Source organism: Helicoverpa zea, chromosome 1 (assembly GCF_022581195.2).
Source record: "Helicoverpa zea isolate HzStark_Cry1AcR chromosome 1, ilHelZeax1.1, whole genome shotgun sequence".
Taxonomy (NCBI): domain Eukaryota; kingdom Metazoa; phylum Arthropoda; class Insecta; order Lepidoptera; family Noctuidae; genus Helicoverpa; species Helicoverpa zea.
In genome coordinates, this window is record NC_061452.1 from 14,810,540 (window position 1) to 14,833,162 (window position 22,623).

Consider the following 22,623-nt stretch of genomic DNA (forward strand, 5'->3'; position numbering starts at 1 on the left):
ACATTTCACACTTTACTGAATTATTATTAATATTATATTGAACATGTACATTACACATTTCACACTTTACTGAATTATTATTAATATTATATTGAACATGTACATTACACATTTCACACTTTACTGAATTATTATTAATATTATATTGAACATGTACATTACACATTTCACACTTTACTGAATTATTATTAATATTACATTGAATATGTACAGTACACATTTCACACTTTACTGAATTATTATTAATATTATATTGAACATGTACATTACACATTTCACACTTTACTGAATTATTATTAATATTATATTGAACATGTACATTACACATTTCACACTTTACTGAATGATTATTAATATTATATTGAACATGTACATTACACATTTCACACTTTACTGAATTATTATTAATATTACATTGAACATGTACATTACACATTTCACACTTTTCTGAATTATTATTAATATTATATTGAACATGTACATTACACATTTCACACTTTACTGAATTTTGACTTAGGTACAAAAAAATATGCACTGCGATCAAAGACTAAAAAAGCCAGCTGTCTGGCATTTATCGAAATTCACGAGCTGCCAAACTTGTACAAAAAAGCTGTGAATTCCGGCGACTTCATTGTACAAGTTTGCACAAGTCTTCAGCGTGCAGGAAGCATACTGCATTGAGAAAATCATTTTGTGAACATGCGTATAAAAATATTTATTGCACCGAACTACTGCATATTGTACAGGATATGGCACGGGATTTTAGTGTAAATTTTAGTCATATTTTTTTTATATTCAGTCAGTTTTCACTACTTATGTGTCTGTCACCTTTAACGCCAAATCTAACAAAGCTATTTAAATTAGGAATTCAAATCCTCCAAAGCCTGAAAGGGTTAAGATTTTTACCCAGTCGCGGTAAGTAGGCTCCTAAAATGCGAATGATCACATGGTACCATTAGTATGGAATAAAAATATGAAGCAAAACCATTTACTTAACATGAAGACCTGACCCAAAGAACTCCAATCACAACATGACATCAGTATTGACCCAAATTGGTTTGGTGGACATTTACAAAATAATCAATGTTATCTATTCATGCTTCGGTAACGGTTCTAAACGTGTTACTATGGACAAATACGCTTATGTTTCATACATACACTAGCTTTCAACAGTGGTTTGACGCGCTTTATGACAGGTCTACTTATGGCTTTTAGTACACTTTCTCGATTTCTCGATCAAATGACATTAAGTATTCCTTTTCAAGACCTAAAACTACACATTCATTAATATACGAAATCAATTTTGATAAATCATAATAAAGATACAGAATTAACATTGAATGTTTACCACTTTCAGGGAAAAACAAATATAAAAACAAGAAGGTGTAGCCACTCACACTCACACATTCATCACACACACACATACAAATCCTTTTCACATAAAATATATATTTACAATATATATTACTTATATACACTACACTACACTACACTAAAATTATATTTAAATACTATTTACAAGAATTATATACAACACCTACTATTCTGCCTATCTCCTTAAATCTATTTTATTTACTAATTACAATATCGTGCATTGGAAACAAACGGCTCAGTCGCGCGGTCGCCTGTCAAACAGGTTTTAGGAACTTGCCACGGCGTATGCGCCTGCGGCGCCGCGCCGTCCAACACTCCGCGCCAGTCGAGATTTCGTCATCGGCCGCGAAGCCCATGTCGCTTGCTTTACCGCTCGCAAAACTTTTGCTATCGCACGTACTCGCTATCTAGTTTAATATTTCCAATCCTGTACTTAGTTTCTACTCCTTCTATTCTGTGTGGTGTATTCTATCTGTTAACTGTCTATCTTCCGTGTGTGTGCCTGTGCTTACGCAATTACACGTGCTACATTACTGGACTTGGGACTTTTTCTCCACACCCTTAACACACGACGACCAACGGAGCAGGTAGTACTAAACCACCCAATCACCCACAACTGGTGACCCCGATAAGGACACTACAGGTACTCTTAAAAACAATTAGTGACAATGAGTGATAGCAGTGATTCCGGTAATACCGTTAACTCGCGTGCTAGCGCGAACGTGGCCACGCGGCAAAAACCAAAACCGATGCGCGTTTCCACTGACCGCGGAAAATCGGATGCGGTAAAATCAAAAATCAAGGTTCCTGCATTCTCAGCCGAGGACCCCGAGCTTTGGTTCGCACTGATAGAAGGCCAATTTTCCATGCATGACGTGACGGACGACTTTGAAAAATTCACGCACGTCACCAACAACTTGGATCTGCAGTATGCGAAGGCCGTGAAAGATATTATCGTCCACCCGCCGCCTAAGCATCGTTACGAGAAACTGAAATCCGAGTTGGTCAAGCGACTTTCAGCATCTCACGAGAAGAAGGTTAGACAGTTGCTGACCCATGAGGAGCTCGGCGACAGGAAACCTTCACAGTTCCTGCGACACCTGCAAGATTTGGCCGGCCCTGCAGTGCCTGAGGATTTTATTAGGTCGATCTGGAGCAACCGTCTGCCACACAACATCCAGACCGTCTTGGCTTCGCAGCCTACTCACTCTCTGGAGCAGCTTGCGGATCTGGCTGACCGCATTCAGGAGCTCACTGCACCCTGCACTGTCGCCACTGCAACTTCTACCAGCGCTCAGAGAAACAGTGCTTCCGAGGAGATCGCGGAGCTGAAGAAAATGGTGCAGCAACTTACGCTGAAGCTGGATGAGCATACGCGCGCGTCATGCTGTTCTGCGGGGCGTCCTCCTAGAGCACAGGAACGACGCCGCTCATCGCCGCGACATCGAAGCCGATCGAGGTCCAGCTACCAGAAGTACCCAGTGTGCTGGTACCACGCGAAGTTTGGGCCTCAGGCGCACAAATGCGACAAACCCTGCGACTACCACAAGGCGGGAAACGCGACGGGCAGTCGCTAGTGGCGACAAACGATTGCCCTTCATCGACGGGTCGCCTGTTCGTCACTGACCGCAGCTCGAATACGCAGTTCCTGGTAGATACTGGCAGTGACCTTTGCGTCTACCCTCGTTCTGCACTTCGGGAGCGTCGAGCCAAGACAGATTACGAACTCAGCGCGGCTAACGGAAGCGTCATCGAGACTTACGGCTTTATAGACCTTACGCTAAACTTAGGACTGAGACGTAATTTTGCTTGGCGTTTTATAGTAGCAAACGTAACTAAGCCAATAATAGGCGTTGATTTTCTTAGCTTTTATAATTTAATTGTAGATTGTCGCAATCAACGCCTAATAGATAATACTACAACTTTGTCAGCTAGTGCTTCTGTTGCTAATTCGAATATATATTCTGTTAAGGTTTCTGCAGGCGACACGCGTTTCCACGCCATACTGAGTAAGTTTCCGGAGATCACACGCCCTTCAGGCACACCAGTCGTTCCAATGCACAGCACAGTACACCACATTAGGACCACACCCGGACCACCTATCTCATGTACCCCTCGTAGACTGGCACCGGACAAACTTAGAATTGCTAAGCGGGAGTTTGAGCTCATGCTTAACAATGGCACGGCGCGTCCTTCCGAGAGCCCCTGGGCTTCTCCCCTTCACCTTGCGCCTAAAAAAGATAACGGCTGGCGACCTTGCGGCGACTATCGCATGCTTAACACACGCACTATTCCAGACCGTTATCCTATTAGGCACATTCATGATTTCTCCCACTCTATTTCTGGTTGTACTATCTTTTCCACCATCGATTTAACGAAGGCGTATAATCAGATCCCTGTTTTTGAGGAGGACATACAGAAGACGGCTATTACCACACCGTTTGGCTTATACGAATTCCCCTTTATGACGTTCGGCCTGAGGAATGCAGGCCAAACATTCCAGAGATTTGTTGACGAGATGACGCGAGGCCTCGACTTTTGTTACGCATATCTTGACGATTTCCTAATTTTCTCCAAAGACGAGGCCGAGCACGAAACACACCTCCATCAACTTTTCACCCGTATGAAGGAGTACGGTGTACTTGTTAACACTTCTAAGTGTGTCTTCGGTGTTCCCGAAATAACATTTCTAGGTTACCGTATATCGGCATCCGGCACCAAACCTCTGGAATCTAAGGTTGAGGCCATCAACGACTTCCCTTTGCCTAAAACGGTTAGGCAACTCAGAAGATTTTTGGGGATGCTAAACTTTTACAGGCGGTTTCTACCCCATTCTGCCTCAATCCAAGCTCCGTTGAATGCCTTACTTTCAGGTAGCGTCAAAGCATCACAGCCAATAGACCTGACCGGCGACGCATTACTGGCATTCAACAAGTGCAAGGTAAGTCTAGCTAATGCTGCATTACTCGCACACCCAGACAGCGAGGCTGAACTCGCTCTGGTAACGGACGCGTCTGACCACGCAATGGGTGCAGTTTTGCAGCAGCTGAAGGACAATGCTTGGCAACCTCTAGCATTCTTCTCGCGGAGGCTGAGTCCCTCTCAGCAAAAGTACTCAACGTACGACCGCGAGCTGTTAGCCGTATACGAAAGTATAAGATACTTTCGTCATATGGTTGAGGCTAGGCACTTCGTGGTATATACCGACCACAAGCCGCTCACGCATGCTTTTGCTGAGAGGAAAGCAAATTGCTCACCTCGGCAATACCGACACCTAGACTACATCGCGCAGTTCACAACCGACATTAGACACATAGCGGGCAAAGACAATGTCGTCGCTGACCCTTTGTCACGTGTCGAAGAACTGCAGCTGCCTGTAGATCTAGATGTTCTGGCTTCGTCTCAAACTGCTGACGAGGAGCTGTCTCGGCTTCTGAGAGGAGAATCTTCACTCCGCCTGGAGAAGTTAAGGGTCCCCAACTGCCGAACAGAGCTCTATTGTGACGTCAGCACTCCTTCTCCGAGACCTTTTGTTCCCAAGTCATTGAGGAGACAAATTTTCGACAGCCTGCATAGCCTTAGCCACCCTGGCGCAAACGCTAGTACTAAGTTAGTTGCAGAGCGTTACGTCTGGCCCGGCGTACGCAAAGACTGTCGACAGTGGTCTCGTCAATGCTTGGCTTGTCAACGCGCCAAGGTTAACCGTCACGTGTCGTCTCCACTGGGCACGTTCGGTCTTCCTCGCGCCAGATTCGCTTTTGTCCATGTGGACATTATAGGCCCCCTGCCTGTGTCACAGGGGTACCGCTACTGTTTTACTGCGGTGGACCGCTTCACACGCTGGCCAGAAGTCACGCCAATGGTGGACATGACAGCCGAAACAGTGGGTAAGGCATTGATATCGTGGATATCCAGATTTGGATGTCCAACTGATATTGTCACCGATCGCGGGCGACAGTTTGAATCTTCCCTTTTCCAGTACCTTGGAAAAGTTGTCGGATTCAAACATCGCAGAACAACCGCGTATCACCCAGCTTGCAACGGGCTGGTGGAACGGTTCCACCGTCAGTTGAAGGCGGCTATAATGTGCCATGCGGATAAAAATTGGGTGGACACTTTACCTTTAGTTCTCTTAGGTATAAGGAGCGCGTTAAAAGACGACCTTCAGACGTCATCCGCCGAGTTGGTGTACGGCGAGCCGTTGCGTTTGCCAGGAGATTTTTTCCAGCCCACGGAAACCGGTTCGACTGACATTTCAGATTTTACGACACGTTTGCGCAAATTCGCATCTGAATTGCAACCGGCACCTGCTGCGCGTCACAACAGGGCCAAAATCTTTGTTTACAAGGATCTAGCTTCTTCGACCCATGTCTTTCTAAGGGATGATACCTTGCGTGGTTCCTTGCAGCCCCCTTACACTGGTCCTTACCCTGTACTTGAGCGTAATGACAAGACTTTTAAAATACTGGTAAAGGGTAATAGCGTCACTGTATCCATAGACCGCCTAAAGCCGGCCTATATGCAGACTGACTTGTCTTCCAACCCCACCCCAACTCCTACCCCTTCCAATAATCCTATCCCCGGTCCCAGTCCTATCCCTGTAGGCCAAAGCGACCTTCCCCAGGATGGGCTCGGAAGAACGCGCTCGGGCCGTACTGTTCGTTTTCCCGATTTCTATCGCCCGTAGTGACGGTCTCCGGGGGGGAGTGATGTAGCCACTCACACTCACACATTCATCACACACACACATACAAATCCTTTTCACATAAAATATATATTTACAATATATATTACTTATATACACTACACTACACTACACTAAAATTATATTTAAATACTATTTACAAGAATTATATACAACACCTACTATTCTGCCTATCTCCTTAAATCTATTTTATTTACTAATTACAATATCGTGCATTGGAAACAAACGGCTCAGTCGCGCGGTCGCCTGTCAAACAGGTTTTAGGAACTTGCCACGGCGTATGCGCCTGCGGCGCCGCGCCGTCCAACACTCCGCGCCAGTCGAGATTTCGTCATCGGCCGCGAAGCCCATGTCGCTTGCTTTACCGCTCGCAAAACTTTTGCTATCGCACGTACTCGCTATCTAGTTTAATATTTCCAATCCTGTACTTAGTTTCTACTCCTTCTATTCTGTGTGGTGTATTCTATCTGTTAACTGTCTATCTTCCGTGTGTGTGCCTGTGCTTACGCAATTACACGTGCTACATTACTGGACTTGGGACTTTTTCTCCACACCCTTAACACACGACGACCAACGGAGCAGGTAGTACTAAACCACCCAATCACCCACAAAGGAACATTTTTAATTATGAAAATAAGTTGATGTCGGTTTCAGTCCCACGCACTTCAGCAGATATTTTTGGAAATACGCCTTTGTTTTCGTTTACTTTTTATTTTGTTTTGGTCTTCTCCGTAAAGGGGTTAAACTGGGTTTTTCTCACAGACAGTAGTAAAAATCTTTTATGTATAAATATTATTTAATTAAATGTCATCCATATTTTGCAGTTGGTTTTTTAACAAAAGGAGCAATATTCATATTTATCAGTAAATTTTATTCCCATGAATACATTACTTGCTCTATAGACAAGATAATTCTCAAAGAGAACACCAAAAACCAAAAACGTTAATATTCAATGAATAAAACTTGCTTTTAAGTAGTTATTTCGTTTGATGTTTTGTAAAATTAATTCAGAATCTCCACTTGAAAGGGAATATAAATTTTCATAGATATTTGTTATTACTAACCGCGATAGAGGACTGTATCCATTACAATTTTTGTTTATGTTGAAGAACAATTTACAGTAATTAAAAACTTTTTTACAAAAAAATTAAACCGACTTCCCAAAAATTAGTTTTTTTTTTTGCTTTTTAGTGTTTTGGGAAGTCGGTTTAATTTTTTTGTAAAAAAAATTTTTATTTAAAGCTTTTTAGTGATACGAATAGTTGTCACTATTCATATAAGTGGGAAGTTCTCATCAATACAAAGAATATAAGTCCAAATACGAGGTATTTTACATATTCAGTTGTCGAGTTCCCTCGACTTTCTCTGGTCTCCATCATCAGGTCAGCTCCAAACCTTCACTGTTGCAAAGGTCTTGTCAATACAAATAATTTAAGCCCAAACACGAGGTAGTTTACATATTCAGTTGTCGAGTTCCCTCGGACCTCTCTGGTCTCCATTATCAGGTCAGCTCCAAATCTTCACTGTTGAATAGTGCTTTTAGGCGTACACCTGAGGGTCAATTTTTTACCCTACGTATGCCTACAACTTTCGAAGGTTGCCCTCGATTTCTCAGGGTTTCTATCATCAGATCCTGACCTGATGACTATGGGACCAATTGGCAGCTATTCCGAGTCGAACAAAAAAAGAATCACGTAAATCGGTCTATAAACCTCGGAGTAATCGATGTACATACATAGAAAAAAAAACATACCGGCCGAATTGAGAACCTCCTCCTTTTTGGGAAGTCGGTTAACAACGTGAAAGTGATTTCATGATACAAAGACTGCTTTAATACCATCATATGACAATGATGATTCTAAGCTTGATAATATAATTGTAGGAGTGTTTCTGTTTTTTTTAGCTAAGGATGCTAAATCTATATTATCCTAGGGCTAGGCAAAAGGCTACTACAGTCTCAAACTACTGAAAGTCAACTTAAACTCGGATTTTCTTAAGAATTTAGTTTACAGAAAATGCCTCAACAATAATAAAATGAAATCTCGTTTCCATAAAACAATGTTTTCCCTTACAACTGGCAAATCATTAAAAACACAACCGTCAACCGTCAAGCGAATTCCAAGGAGGCATAAATCCTTTTCCGTCGGACTTTTTTAATAAGCGGCAAGGTGTGGCGGGGTGGCGGGCGGGGCGGGGTGTGCGGCCGGCGCTCGCCCAGACGCCCGCCTACGCGCGTCGCTGCGGACGTCTCCACGTCCCGGCCCCGAGACAGTCCGCTTGCGGTGGGCCACGCGCCCGCCGCGCCGTCGCGACTACCACATACATGCACGTTCATATTTTCTACACATTTGTATTTTAATATTTAAGTTACGAGGTGAGTGATCAGTTTTAAGGTGTCATCTTAAAGTGTTTTTAGTTTTTGGCTTATTTATTTTTTGTTAATTTTATTTTTTAAGTGGATGCTTTTGTTGTGACTTTTTATTGTGAATAAATAAATCGAGGATGTATTTTGATTTATTTTACAATACAGTGAACGACTATTTGATATTTACTGACGTGATTTACAAAAATAATAATTAAACCTACTCATGGAATAGTTATTTTAAAATAACTTTTTATTAAATCGTAAATTTTAACATAACATTTTTATTTTTTTTACTTGATAATTAGTTACAAATGAATTGGCTTCGATTAAAAGTGTAAAAACCGTCGGTAACTTTTTGATCACAATACTGATATTGTTTTTAAATATAATCATATTCCTAATCACAAGTGGACAATAAGTACCTACATATTTCCCACAAAATCTTCTAGTCCTAAACTAAGCAGAGCTTTTAATATGTGGACTGGACTACTGATAAATATATCCTTTTTATATTGTTCAAACATACATAAAGATATATTATCACTTAATCAAACATCCATGTTTAAATATCTGCCCGCATTTAATTATCTGGTAATTAAATAAAATAAATTAACGTGATCCTTAAAGCTTAAAATTGTTGAGTAAAAGTAACTTTGCTTCTCAGAACCTCAGGATGGTTTTGATTTACCAAAGCGGGCCAAATAATAAGGCTGTCTTAATTAACTTGAATCGAATTTCGAAAATGTTTTATAAATAGAGTTAGCTAGCGAATGATATTCAGCTTTTAAAGGAAAAGTAATAACTGTAGATAAACAAAATTATGGACTAACAAAGAACTTTACTAGTTTTTATTCGTGTATATTAAAAATGATAGATTTATTTTAAATGTGATTTAGTCTGTCAATGCGCAGAGACATAACCGATGCCTTATTTATGTACAAACTGTTGCACAATAAGATCGACTGCCCCAGTTTAGTGGAGCTTATTAGGTTCCATGCGCCCTCTCGATATCCTAGGAATAAAATAACCCCCCTATGTCCACCACTTCGAAAGTCTGTACTTGGTGCGAACTCTCCAATACCCAGATTGTGCAGAATCATAAATGGCTGCAGTGACATAGTTGATATACACCACGACAATGTTAATAAATTAATACGAGCTTTAGTCACCAATAATCCAATGTTTACTTAATTTAATTTCATGCTTATTTTCTGTTATATTATTTTAAATTGTAATGTATTCTTAGTATATTAATTTAATTTTCTAATTTATAATGATTTATCATTTAATTGCATTAATTAATAATTCATCATGAGTTAATAATTATAATTTAAAGTGTTGTTTTTTTTCTTCTTGTCCACATGTTTTGTTTTTATGTTTATTGATTTCATTATATTTTGTTTTTAACTGTGTATAATTGTTAACTTTTTATGTGTGATTTTTTTTTATTCTTCGTGCATGTGGTGTTAACCTTTAATTAATTGTTGCACTCATAAATGTAACCCTAGTAAGTAAGTTAGCAATGTACGGTGTAAACAAATGTTGGTTAACCTAAATAAATAAATAAATTCAAATCAAAATCGACATTTTTTGGCCGTCAAAAAGCCGCCGGTAAAATTTTCCCGATTCCCGCGGTTTCTGCCGCATTCTAAAGTAATTGTTTTACAGAACGAAAACAGGAATACCAAATGCTTTTTTATGTCATTATCTCCACTCCGTACCATTATTTGATCTCAAAAATAATCAATTATAAACCGATTAAGGCAATTGAGCAGCATTACCCCCACGTCTTGTAGATGTTTTTAATGGCCTACACATATTTTGTTGCTATTTTTTACGCATTCTTCTAGTAAACCATAATATACATCTTAATTTCTGTTTTATCAAATTGTACCTGTAGCATAGACAAAAGATTCCTTTGACTGTAAATAATTAATGTAATTAAGCATAGACATTCCTGTATGTTTTGATAAACATGAAAACAATATTTCGTCAACGTTTACACGATTCTTTGTCTTAAAGACTAACTATATAAACAAAGAAGAATAAAGTTTCGGATATGAATTTACATGCATTGTAGTTATAAAATAAAACTGAACTGTAAAACAAAGTAATACAACACCTTATCTGTTATGAATTAAACTCTCAATACCTGCATTTCGTCTTCTTCTTATTAAGTGAGCTGCATGTTTGATTAAACATTGATTAATGATTCAGCTCACTCAATAACCTAACAAGCTCTAGCGTCAGAATCTTCTCAAATTCATCGAACGGCTTCTAACGCGTAATTAAAAAAGCTAAAATAACATAACAAAGTACCATACGCTAAAAAGTAACCAATAAACAATTACCAAAATAACTGCATCAAACTGGATAGAAGCTGAATTATAAGACAAAACAATAAAACAAATGAAGTCTTTATAACAAACCCTGGTCTTCTATACACGAGTTAAAATAGCTTACACCACGGCACAGTACAGTCGCATTCAAAATAGACCCCAAGACAATAGTTGAGTACTATCGAGCACATGTTGCGGGTATTAATGAACGCTTTAATTAATACCGCTTCCGGCGAGGTACTAACTTGTCACTGTACTATGCGTACTTGTAAGCTATGTGTAGCTATGTATACCTGTAGTTGTTATGGGTTGTAGTCGGCTGGTTAAGGATTCTTGGTCCTGTTTTGTATTTGGTGTGGGGTTAAGATCTGTAGTGTAGTAGTCGTGGTGGCCTAGTGGGTAAAGGACCAATCTCTCAAGTACCAATGCAACTTTTCTAAGTCTGTATGTACTTTCTAAGTATATCTTAGACACCATTGGCTGTGTTTCGGATGGCACGTTAAACTGTAGGTCCCGGCTGTCATTGAACATCCTTGGCAGTCGTTACGGGTAGTCAGAAGCCAGTAAGTCTGACACCAGTCTAACCAAGGGGTATCGGGTTGCCCGGGTAACTGGGTTGAGGAGGTCAGATAGGCAGTCGATTCTTGTAAAGCACTGGTACTCAGCCGAATCCGGTTAGACTGGAAGCCGACCCCAACATGATTGGGAAAAAGGCTCGGAGGAGGTTAAGATCTGTAGTTCAGAAAGGTTTACTTGAAGTCATACTTCTGTAATGGTGCAATTTTGTTTGATTGGGCTTTTGATACAGACTCACTAGAGCAATATAATGTTTCAGAACAATAATCTCAATTTAATTGTACTTGAAGGAATGTAGAACTTTCATGTCGTTAAACAAATATCAAAATTGTTTTCATATATAATTTACATACAATTGTGTATGCGTACATAACAATAGGTATTGTAGTACCGGGAAATAATTATCTTGCTCAAAATGAAAAACTGATTCGATATCACGACGTTAATTGTTTTGGCTCGAGGGGTGAAGTCACACTTCAATATAAAAACTATTCTATTTCAAATCGAATATACTTATTTACATTATTGTCCGGCCAGGTATCAAATATAAAACACCAAAGAGTATCTAACTAAGTACTACATCTCTACATCAGCTACGCCCTTAGGATAAAGTTGAAACTTTATCTCAAAAGCGCAGCTATAGGCGGACAATTATATAAATGTTACCTGCCTAAACCTATCAGAACTTTACCTACGCACGGAATTAACAATAACACGTTCCTTACAATGGGATAGTTAACGATAACATGCGCAGTCAATGATTTAATTGTGCCATGTTGCACCACAATAACGCACGTTAGCATTAACTCGCACGCAACAAAAACCGTGCGAAAAAATTGCGTGGCGTGTTGCTAACAGCAAAGGATATTCAAAGTGAACAGCCGTCCTGAAGGGATTACCTTTTAAGCGAAGAAAAACTCTGTATTGACAACTTACAACTTCGCCGGACGCTAACGTGTCAGATGAAGGGATAAATATCTTCTCCAATAATTATTTTTAAAAATTTTGGAATATTAAATAATAAATAAATCAAATATAGGGATCATAAATCTTCGGCAGAAACCATTGTGTCAAGCAAACACTCTTCGCGAGGCTATGCCCCTTATTGCGAAGTTGATCTCAACCTCAATTCACCAGCCAAATATTTTTCTTCTAAACCAAATCAGATAATAATTGTCGGATCAGATTTACAGAGCAATGTTAAAAAAACTTATAAAAATAACACAAGCTTGACCACATTGGTTATCTTCATCTTCATTCGCACTGAAGATGAAGTAGCTCTGCCATCTTATCCCTTCACCAGCAATGCTCGTACAACTCGTTCCAGGTACCATGAAATTACAAAACACGTATTAGAAACATATAAATCAATCACAATTTTTCCTATATTTATATTTATTTACATTCTGCCTATTTAAAAATTCTAAACTGCTATTAATATTACGCAGAGGAATACGTTTTTATACTGCGTGTCTATCCCCCCCTCTGAAGAACAAAAATAATTATTTTTACTATTTTTCCTAACATTTTTCCAATAACAATAACCAGAACCCATAAACTTCGCTTTATTTAATACCTTTGATGACGTGGAAGTCTTCCTAGATTTCGAAACAACACGTTTATGTCGCTTTCGCAAAACTTTATTCCGATTATACTTTGCTTTTATTTTATTTCGAAAATAAATATAATTATAATTTTCTTTATTTCGTTATCAATGTCACATGTCATTTTGTCATTATTTTTGTCACTATGGTGACCCTTATCTGTCAGCATATTTGACACTAATCTATCTTTTTCGACAATGACGAGTGACAGGGGAAAATGGAAGAAAATGACATATTGCGCCGACCCCAAGTAATATTTGGGAACAGGGCAGGAGAAAGAAGAAAGAAGAAAAGAAGTCAGTTTTAATAAATTTTGCAATAAACCTCGTTTTTAAAATTAAATTATTTTTGGAAAAATCTATAATACAATTATTTTTGGAAAGAAAATCTCTTCCTAACATTATGTTTTGTCGAATATTTTTTATAATTAGAAATTTATGCCTAAATAAACACGAATCTATCAAAAAAATTATGTATGTTTCGCCCAGTACAAGCAACTGCGCACCAGAGACTGAAGAAGCTTCATAAGAACTGTTCTTGGTGTATTTAATGTTGAGTTCTGAAATGAACGCCTCAGATAAACAGGAAATCGACGCTCCTGTGTCGACTAACGCCCTGAACTCCTGTTGAGCAATCAACACATTAATATTTGGATCGGTCTCACCAGACTTATATTCTACTTCCGATCCAATCGCCAGCAGTTCCACAGGCTGCTCCGCATGCTGCTCCTCATCATGCTGCTCCATCTCCAGCCGAGAAATAATTATCTTGCTCAAAATGAAAAACTGATTCGATATCACGACGTTTATTGTTTTGGCTCGAGGGGTGAAGTCACACTTCAATATAAAAACTATTCTATTTCAAATCGAATATACTTATTTACATTATTGTCCGGCCAGGTATCAAATATAAAACACCAAAGAGTATCCAACTAAGTACTACATCTCTACAGTATATAATTTTGTTTTATTCATTTTCCTTATGGAATATATTTCCTCGTTGATTTCCCATTTGATTTTGGTCCTTTTGAACATTTAACAATAATTAGTTCCGGTTTCTCTTTTCGATATAAAAACTTTATCTCTGAAATGATGTCAATATTTTCTGGACTTAATAATTGCCAAGGAGCAATCACGCTCCTGCGTATGGAATTTCTAATTACTCGTATTGTATTTTGATACAACGCTCATAATAATTCTCAAAACATACCATCCGAAAGCAAAACGAATCCTTTTTCGCATAAGAGATTTTTGCGGTATTTTGTGTATGCGCTTGTAATAAAACGAAAAATTCCGTACGTCCTAACGGCCATCAAATACCGCTGCTGGCTATTTTACAAGGCAATTTAATATCGTGAGGTTTTCACATACAACACGCGGACCCTTAATGAACGCATGACGGCTATTTGCATATTTTCCAACGTTTTGGGTTTCAATATTATTTTTTGGGATTTTTATAATATCTTAAGCATTTTTGTTTTTCTGCTAACACCTTACGAAGCTGTATCAGATTGGAGGAGGTCAGATAGGCAGTCGCTCTTTTTAAAGTACTGAGCTCAGCTGCATCCAGTTACACTGAAAGCCGCCCCTAACATAGTTGGGAAAAGGTAGGCCGATGATGATTTTGAATTCAGATACGAGCATGAGAAAATGGAGAATATTATGTGTGAATGGAAACTCCTAGAGATAGCTTAAAGTTTTTCGTTAATGTCGAAGAACTCAAATGCAAGTCAACATAAGTTATTTAAAACAAAGACAAAGACGCTCGTAGTTTGACAATTTAAGTAGTGTTGTTAAGTAGCAAAAGTTCGTTGTGAAACAAATAATTTTTGTATTGTTAAGATACTACGAGTCTGAGAGCTGTTTCACAGTCCCGTGGGAAATATTCCACGCACTTAAATAAGAAATAGCTTTTGGCCTTTCTTGATAAATTTGTTTCTAACACAGGACACAACTCTTGATACACAGAATTTTTCAAATTGGTCCGGTAGTTCTTTAGATTAGCGCGTACATATTAACTTGTTGAAGAAAATACTCTAAGACCCCACTGGTTTTCATTAACTCATTTCATTATGTATTTTATTGTGAAAGTCATTTCCCATCTGTCTTCAGTGTTGCATAGTGTGATGTTCCAAGCACATGTGTTTATCATAGGTACGGTTGCTACTTAAAGGACCATAATAATGTTGTTCTTAAACGTATTTGTAGGAACAGGTAGTACTTTTCAACAAACAGTGTGCTTTCGTGCGAGGTATTTGCCTACCATTCGTAACAAAAATATACTAATAACGATTTCCAAAATAATGATATACGATCCAGATTTTATATGAAATATGAATAAAACATAAATCATGCTACACACAAAACACGATGGCCACAATATTCCCAAAAAACAAATTCGGCGCAATCTTTCCGCCTTCTTCCCTCACGTCACTAATCGCTCACACTCGAGCCCTTCGTCCCTCCCTGTCCCTCGCGTGCTGCTGAGGGAGAGAGATCCCTCGAGTCGAGCCCCGACCCCCGAACGTCTTATTTGGGTCAAGTTCAGCAACCATCTGGGCCGTTTAGTGCTAACTTTGACAATAAATATCGACTTCTTAAGAATTATTAGGTTGCCATAGGTATTAGTGAAGTCGGAATGGCAGTTTGGTTTTTGTGTTAGACCAAGAACATATTGTACTGGAGAAGTTAGATGTATTCACCAAGAAATGTGATAGAGAATATTGTTATGTCATTATGTCTTCAACGCCTAATACCGTAACGGGAAAATCATATTTAATTACTTAATCGTAGTATTTTTATATTCTGTAACCCATTTATATACTGGCCTTTCTAATATTTATTTAATAATTCAGAATGCTGCGCTATAAAAAATATGTTTGCAATACTAAATATTTAGCTGGAACTTAAAAAAACTGCCAAAATGTTGTTTCATTGAAACCAAATTATATCTCAATTAATCCACCGAGATTTACTGTAAACCAAACAGATGGTACCTACCCACAACAAATACACATAATATAGCTGAAGACATTTACGTATAAGTATCACAGTCTCGGGTCAATAAAAAAACCTTCGCGAAAAACAAACGGGTTCTCATTGAATGCTGGCCATTCGCTTGTTTTTTCTCTCTCCACAAAAAAGCAATAAAAGTTTGTTCGAGCAGAAATCTCAATTTGCCCAAAGTTTAAAGACGCCCTCAGTTTATCATCTCTCTAACATTATAATTGGTTTATCGTGAGTTGTGATTCCAAAGATAAAAGACTTAAGTCCGATGTCAGCAGATTTATTGAGAACATTTTTAAAGGTGTTTTTCTTCCATTGTAAGATTTTTTTCACAGTTATTGTTCTTTCGTAATATAAATAAGTTTACAATTTAATTCTTAGCTTTCTTAAATCAGCTGAAATAATCCCCTTAAGGAATACCTTGGGAAGTTGGTTTCACAGTGAAAGTACAGTCAATAGGAGTAATGTATTGTTGGTATTCATCGGGGGCAATATATCAGAGCTCCCAGCACCTGTATTGTTTGCGATACCGCTCGTAAATTTGTTTTATTGCTTTGGATATCAATTTTCGATGCAAACTGTACTTTTTGTGGCCCAAATTGGTAGCCGCTTGTTTGTTAAATATATTTCTATTTGTCGAATATTTTAATTCGCGTATTTTTCAGCTGTTATTTTCAGTTTCACTGAAAAAGATGTCTTTTTCGTGCATAATGTTTTGTTACATTTATCTGGGTCAACAATACCTACAATTTTCCATTTATTGAATGACCTTATATAGTATATTTCCGTGCTCCGAACATAAACATTGATAGCCAGTTTGGATTTTTCGTTTATTCTCACTGACATCGAAGACAAAAACTATAGGTACATAACATAACCTCAGATTACATAGAATTTAATGATCTACATATTCTACATAGTTAGACTAGTACTTAGTAGACTTCTTGTGAACCCTCACCCATTCTTCTTAGAGCGACTTTGAAAATTCATATGGCTTGCAAACCACGTAATCTGCAAAGATTTTTCTTTTTAAATTGAAGATCAACTGTCTCTTCACATCAAACTTATCATTAACATGTAGCATATAAGAGGTTTACAACCTTCTTAGTCTAATTTGTACGCAAAGACAGACAATCCTGTTTGACATTGAGTAATTAATTTCTCTCACGTTACATAAACATATTTGAGCCTAAACGAGCTAAATGTTATAATACTAGACGTCTATTTTATACTACTACAGTTTTGCTCGCGTTCTGAGAATAATACTTTCTGTACCGGGATACAAGTATGTAACCTAAACTAAAGTAGGTTTAAGAAGCCTTTCTATACTGTATCTGCCGGGTGACAACTATCGAAAATGTTCAACTAAATCAGTGACATTTTACACTTGAAACAAAACATCATTAAAAAAAAAATTGTGGTTGCTGGCATAACAAGTAGTATCTTTAGGACGCGAGTGAAAACTAGTATGTATAATACAAGTAGGATTAGTTAAAACCACTTATCTACAGTTACCCTATTACTAAGTATTCGGTAGTTATATTGGTTTCAGGTTGTTTAGTCATTGTTATCATGTTTCCACGCCAATACTCGGGTATCTCCGCTTCACACACGAAATGCGCGAACACACAGATATTGAAATTAAAGCCGTAGACACGAACATCGATATTAATCGTGATAGTAGAAATACATACCTAATGTAATTGTTATAGAATTGCTACCATATTGCTAGTTGCTAAGCAAATGGGTTCACATCAAATTGAAGTTAGATTTGTTTTGTGGCGTAGACATGTTTGTATCCGTAAAAAGGCGTCAACTGATATTTGGGCTGTTTAATTACTATGATTAACTATCCCACTATATATGTGGGCAACTTTTAACTTGGTGTGAGAAGTAGTATTAGGTTAAAAAAAACATTACCTATGTCGGCAACAATAGTCACATAGGTACTCGCTACGTTTCAAACCCACTTGTCACACACCAGACGTACTTAATTACCTCAACCAAAGCAACATACATTAATCCCTATATCGACAAAACGTTACGTCCATAAAATGTAAATTACCGAACGACAGTGACGTCAAATTCTGACGAATGCGAATAGATGAACCAGTCAGTGACTGAACAATTGATCAGAGGAACAATTGGCGGAGATTTGAGTCGGAATCCGACCAACTGCGACTGTTGATCGATTCTATATGTGGGGAATGAAGCAATCAAATTAAACTTTAATTTAATGATTGAACTATGTTTAAGAAGTCTATGATTGGTTCTTCTGGTTATTTAAATGTGACTAATATGCCTTTTGATGGAAACCTTTTAGGAACCAATTCGTTGAGAAGGTATATGAACTATTGAAATATCTATCGAATCTTTAATTCTATTACCTGCTGCCAGAAGCTTTTTTATTACAGCTTTAAAAGAAAATGAAAATTCCGTAAAAAACTGTACCTACAGCGTTTTAAGTTTGACTTCTTAAAAAGTGTTTGCTATCAACCTATCTAACTAATATCAGACCACTTTGATTTTTTTTAGAGTATACACAGCTAATTTAAAGTTCTAAATATTTGAACAGGGAACTAAAATGAAACACTCATGTGTTGTGATGTTTACCTATATATGAAATTATTGTTAGGCTGCCTTTAATAAGTAAACATACAACACAAACTGGAAAAAAATACGTTTAATATGACCGTACAAATGTAATATTGTTCCCTTTATGTTTGAAAACGAAATGCCCACATTAAATGAGGCAGGTATTCTTTGAAATTAACAAATGACTGCGGTACACTCGCTCTAAGGTTTGCAATCCCGCAAAGTGGTTACCCGTGACAGCGGGACTTTTATATTACAGCTTGTTCAATGAGAAATGTACATACTTTCATATTATGTGGGTTAACTGTGGCTGTGATTAGGATAATGAAAGCTGTGTGTGGTAGGAATGGTCTTTGGCCCCAACGCACAAATAATATGAAAGAACTTGAAAGATTTTCCTATGCTCCAGTGTACTATGGATTGACGGGTTTATATTTTTTTTCATCATCCTCCGAGCCTTTTTCCCAAACTATGTTGGGGTCGGCTTCCAGTCTTACCGGATGTAGCTGAGTACCAATGCCTTACAAGGAGCGACTGCCCTGCCTGACCTCCTCAACCCAGTTACCCGGGCAACCCAATACCCCTTGGTTAGACTGGTGTCAGACTTACTGGCTTCTGACTACCCGTAACGACTGCCAAGGATGTTCAATGACAGCCGGGACCTACAGTTTAACGTGCCATCCGAAACACAGTCATTGGTGTCTAAGATATACTTAGAAAGCACATACAAACTTAGAAAAGTTGCATTGGTACTTGCCTGACCTGGAATCGAACCCGCGCCCTCATACTCGAGAGTTTGGTTCTTTGCCCACTAGGCCACCACGACTTCAAATACGGATTGACGGGTTTATATGACTGATAACAATTAGTTTCTAGATAGCGTAGGTACATGGAGCCCGAATCCCTTGCGATTACCTTAGTTTTATTTCTTTGTTTGGATGTGTCCTGTCTACTTAAACTATTGTTACTTTTTGACCTTTTGCCACCTTAAAGAGTAATCGATTTTCTGTTCTCTAAATCAGAAGTTAAAATACCAAACTTTAAAGTAAAACGTGGAACCTTTATTCATTCACATGACAATTGACGTATGTACGAGTACGTACAACCCTTGGCTCAGCCACACAGACGTACACAAACGCCAAAGGTTCCCAAATTAATCAAGACAATAATTGTACGTAACAAATGTATATTATTATGGGCATATACGTAAACATACAAACTGTATTGTAGATGAGGATTGTAATAGGGATGTTAGTTGTAATCCTGTTACGTTGTAGTGAACATAAGCTGATTCTGCCGGATTGTGGGATGGATTGGAGTAATTACAATGTCTTTTCGCCCTGCCGTATGTGACTGGGCCTTGAGTTTCTCCCCGCGACTTTGGTCTAGCAATTCTGTTGATGCTGAACTCTCGATAACTATCTCGCTAATACGAAGATAAATATGTATGTAAAATGTTAAATGTGGGAATATCCCTTAACCCTTGATAAAATGGTGTGCAGTGTCTAATTTTTAAAATACCCAGCAAAATAAAACACCTAAAATTTATTTTAGCACGTCCAAACAAAGCTGCCTCCTACTGATATTTTCCTTAAACTATACGATAAAACATAATTTCGGTGAGATTTGCAAATATTTGTATACAAATGCAATAATATAATGTCAGTCAATACAAATAGATAGATAGATTGATACAAATAGATTGACTTATTAACAGAAGCCGAATAAAAGCATTAGTGAGCATGATACGAATTTATTTTCTTGCTAAACAATACCCAAAAAATAATACCAAAGTAAATATTTTTATCAAAACAATTTAGAGGTTTTGGTTCAATACAAACTAAATTAACCAAAAAATTTAAATTGACCCAAGAAAAAAATATGATAAAACCGTCGGATGGTCCATTATGTAGTTCTTTGATGTCGGTTTTACCTAATTTGCCTGTACTACGTGGAGAATTGATACTTTATAACCAAATAAATTATATCTTCTAGTATTCATAAATGCTTTATCTTTTGGCAAACAAAAGACTAACTTTTCCCAACATCATCATCATAGCTGTAAGTTTCCTTAAAATTAATAAAATAAAATAAATCATATGTTGGCGTATCAAAACATGTTTGAAATATAAATAAAGCCAATCCTGAGCGATAGGCAATTAATAAATAAATGATACATTTCAATAAAAGTGGCGTTTATCTCGTTTTAATTAACACTAAAAGGATTTATTTCCACTCATTAGTCGGCATCATCCATTTAAAACAATTATTTACATTTTCCCTTACCGTACGGAGAAATATATGAATATTAAACATGAACTGGGTGATGTTACTTTTATGTATTTTTTATGTTTTTACTCCGATATTTTCCTTAAGCATTTTTACATCGCAATCTCCGGTATATATTTATAATTTTGTTGTTCTATTTCATTTCTTGAGTATCTTCCTTGATACTCCAGTTATTGAATTAAATATAGTCTTCTTTTGCGGAACCAAATTGCAAATTCAAATAAAAGCACATTTACTTTTAACTTACCTACCTACTGAAAATAAATTAGATCCTCTTTTTAAATGAAAATAAAATCTTCAGCAAATGAAAATACTTCAGTTCCAAAAATACTTCAAAATACCTGTTCTATAGTCTTTCTATTTTTGCGTCGGAAAATACTGTCGAGTTCGTGTACATTCGTTAAGTAGGCATGTATGCCGAACCCGCGTAAGGGTAGATCAAATTAATGTTTAATTAAGAAAGGGCCCGTCTTGTTCGTGTTTTAATTACATTTAATTAAACACATGTGACGTACGGATTATTTTCAGGGAGCTTGTAGAACATTTAAGATGTATTTTTTAAGGTGGGAGTATTTTTAAAAAGGCCGATGTACTTTTTATCGTACAATTTTTAATATTTATCATCATCCACTTCTGATCAGTATATCGCTCACCTAGCAGTATAATGACACATCTACTTTTTTCTTATTTTACAGAAATGAGGGTCAAAGATTTTGCAAACGTTTGAAACGAGGTTATGACTTCATTTTATATTTTATCTTATATTTTATGGTTTTAACAACTAACGCCGTGCCGTTTTACCACTTTATAAATTATACACTTTTAAACACTTAGGCCGTAAAAACCCAATTTCGCTTTTTTTGTAAATGTGCCATTATACTACTAGGTGAGCGATATGCTGAACATGATCTTCCTTCAACCGCTCAATAATTGCCACTTTTTACCTCTTAATATTTTTATACCAATAAATACTATCACAAAAAAACTTTGCTACACCAAAATAACAACATCACTCAAACGAAAAACGTAATAACAAAATATTGGCATTTAAAGATCCCGTCGATGCCAGGCCGCTATGAAACACGTACTCAGGAAATGAATCTGGCGCCGCCTCGCAAACATCATACATTTCGCTTTAACAGCAGCAAATTTAATATATTTTAGTGTGCTTTTTTATTAGTATTCTTTCATTTTGATTGTTTTCGAGATAAAGTGGCGCTTCGTCGAATAAATATGAAGATGCCAGCTGTGCTGTAGGTTGTGTTTTGTTTAGAAACGTTACCATACCTTTGAGTGTAAACCTCGGAAATGAAAAACGATGAAAGAAATAGGATGTCCTTTGCGACATTTCCTTTCTAGGAAAACAATTTAAAAGATTGAGCAGGAATTGCATTTCTGAGGTTTGCACTCTAAGACGATATAATCTCTTCACGTGGTTTGACTACCCTTACTATTTCTTCTTTACAATATCATCGCTTATATAGTAACATAATTTTGTCATATTTTAAACACAAAATACAGCAAAGTATGTAGTTTGCGGTGAAAAGTTCCTATAACAAAACGGCCAATTTCATTACAAATCTGCCATAAAGAAGTGTTGCTAAGCCAGCAATATATCTGAGAAATAACCACACTTTTGTAAACCCTTTGGGAGGAATGAACCAGATCGCCAGCGGCGACGCTTTGAGCCTCTCTTTGAAACGCCGCTCGAGTTATTTGGGCGAGAACTTGGGGTGAGAAATATGTTGAGAACATGCCAAATATATTTTTA

At 37.5% G+C, this 22,623-nt stretch overlaps 1 protein-coding gene across 1 annotated transcript; it reads left to right on the forward strand.

Annotated features, from left to right (window-relative positions):
• Window positions 1-2,042: 2,042 nt before the first annotated feature.
• Window positions 2,043-2,951, forward strand: LOC124629646. The gene has a single exon (XM_047163148.1). The coding sequence runs from the start codon at window positions 2,043-2,045 to the stop codon at window positions 2,949-2,951; it is 909 nt and encodes a 302-aa protein (XP_047019104.1).
• The last annotated feature ends 19,672 nt before the right edge of the window (window positions 2,952-22,623 follow it).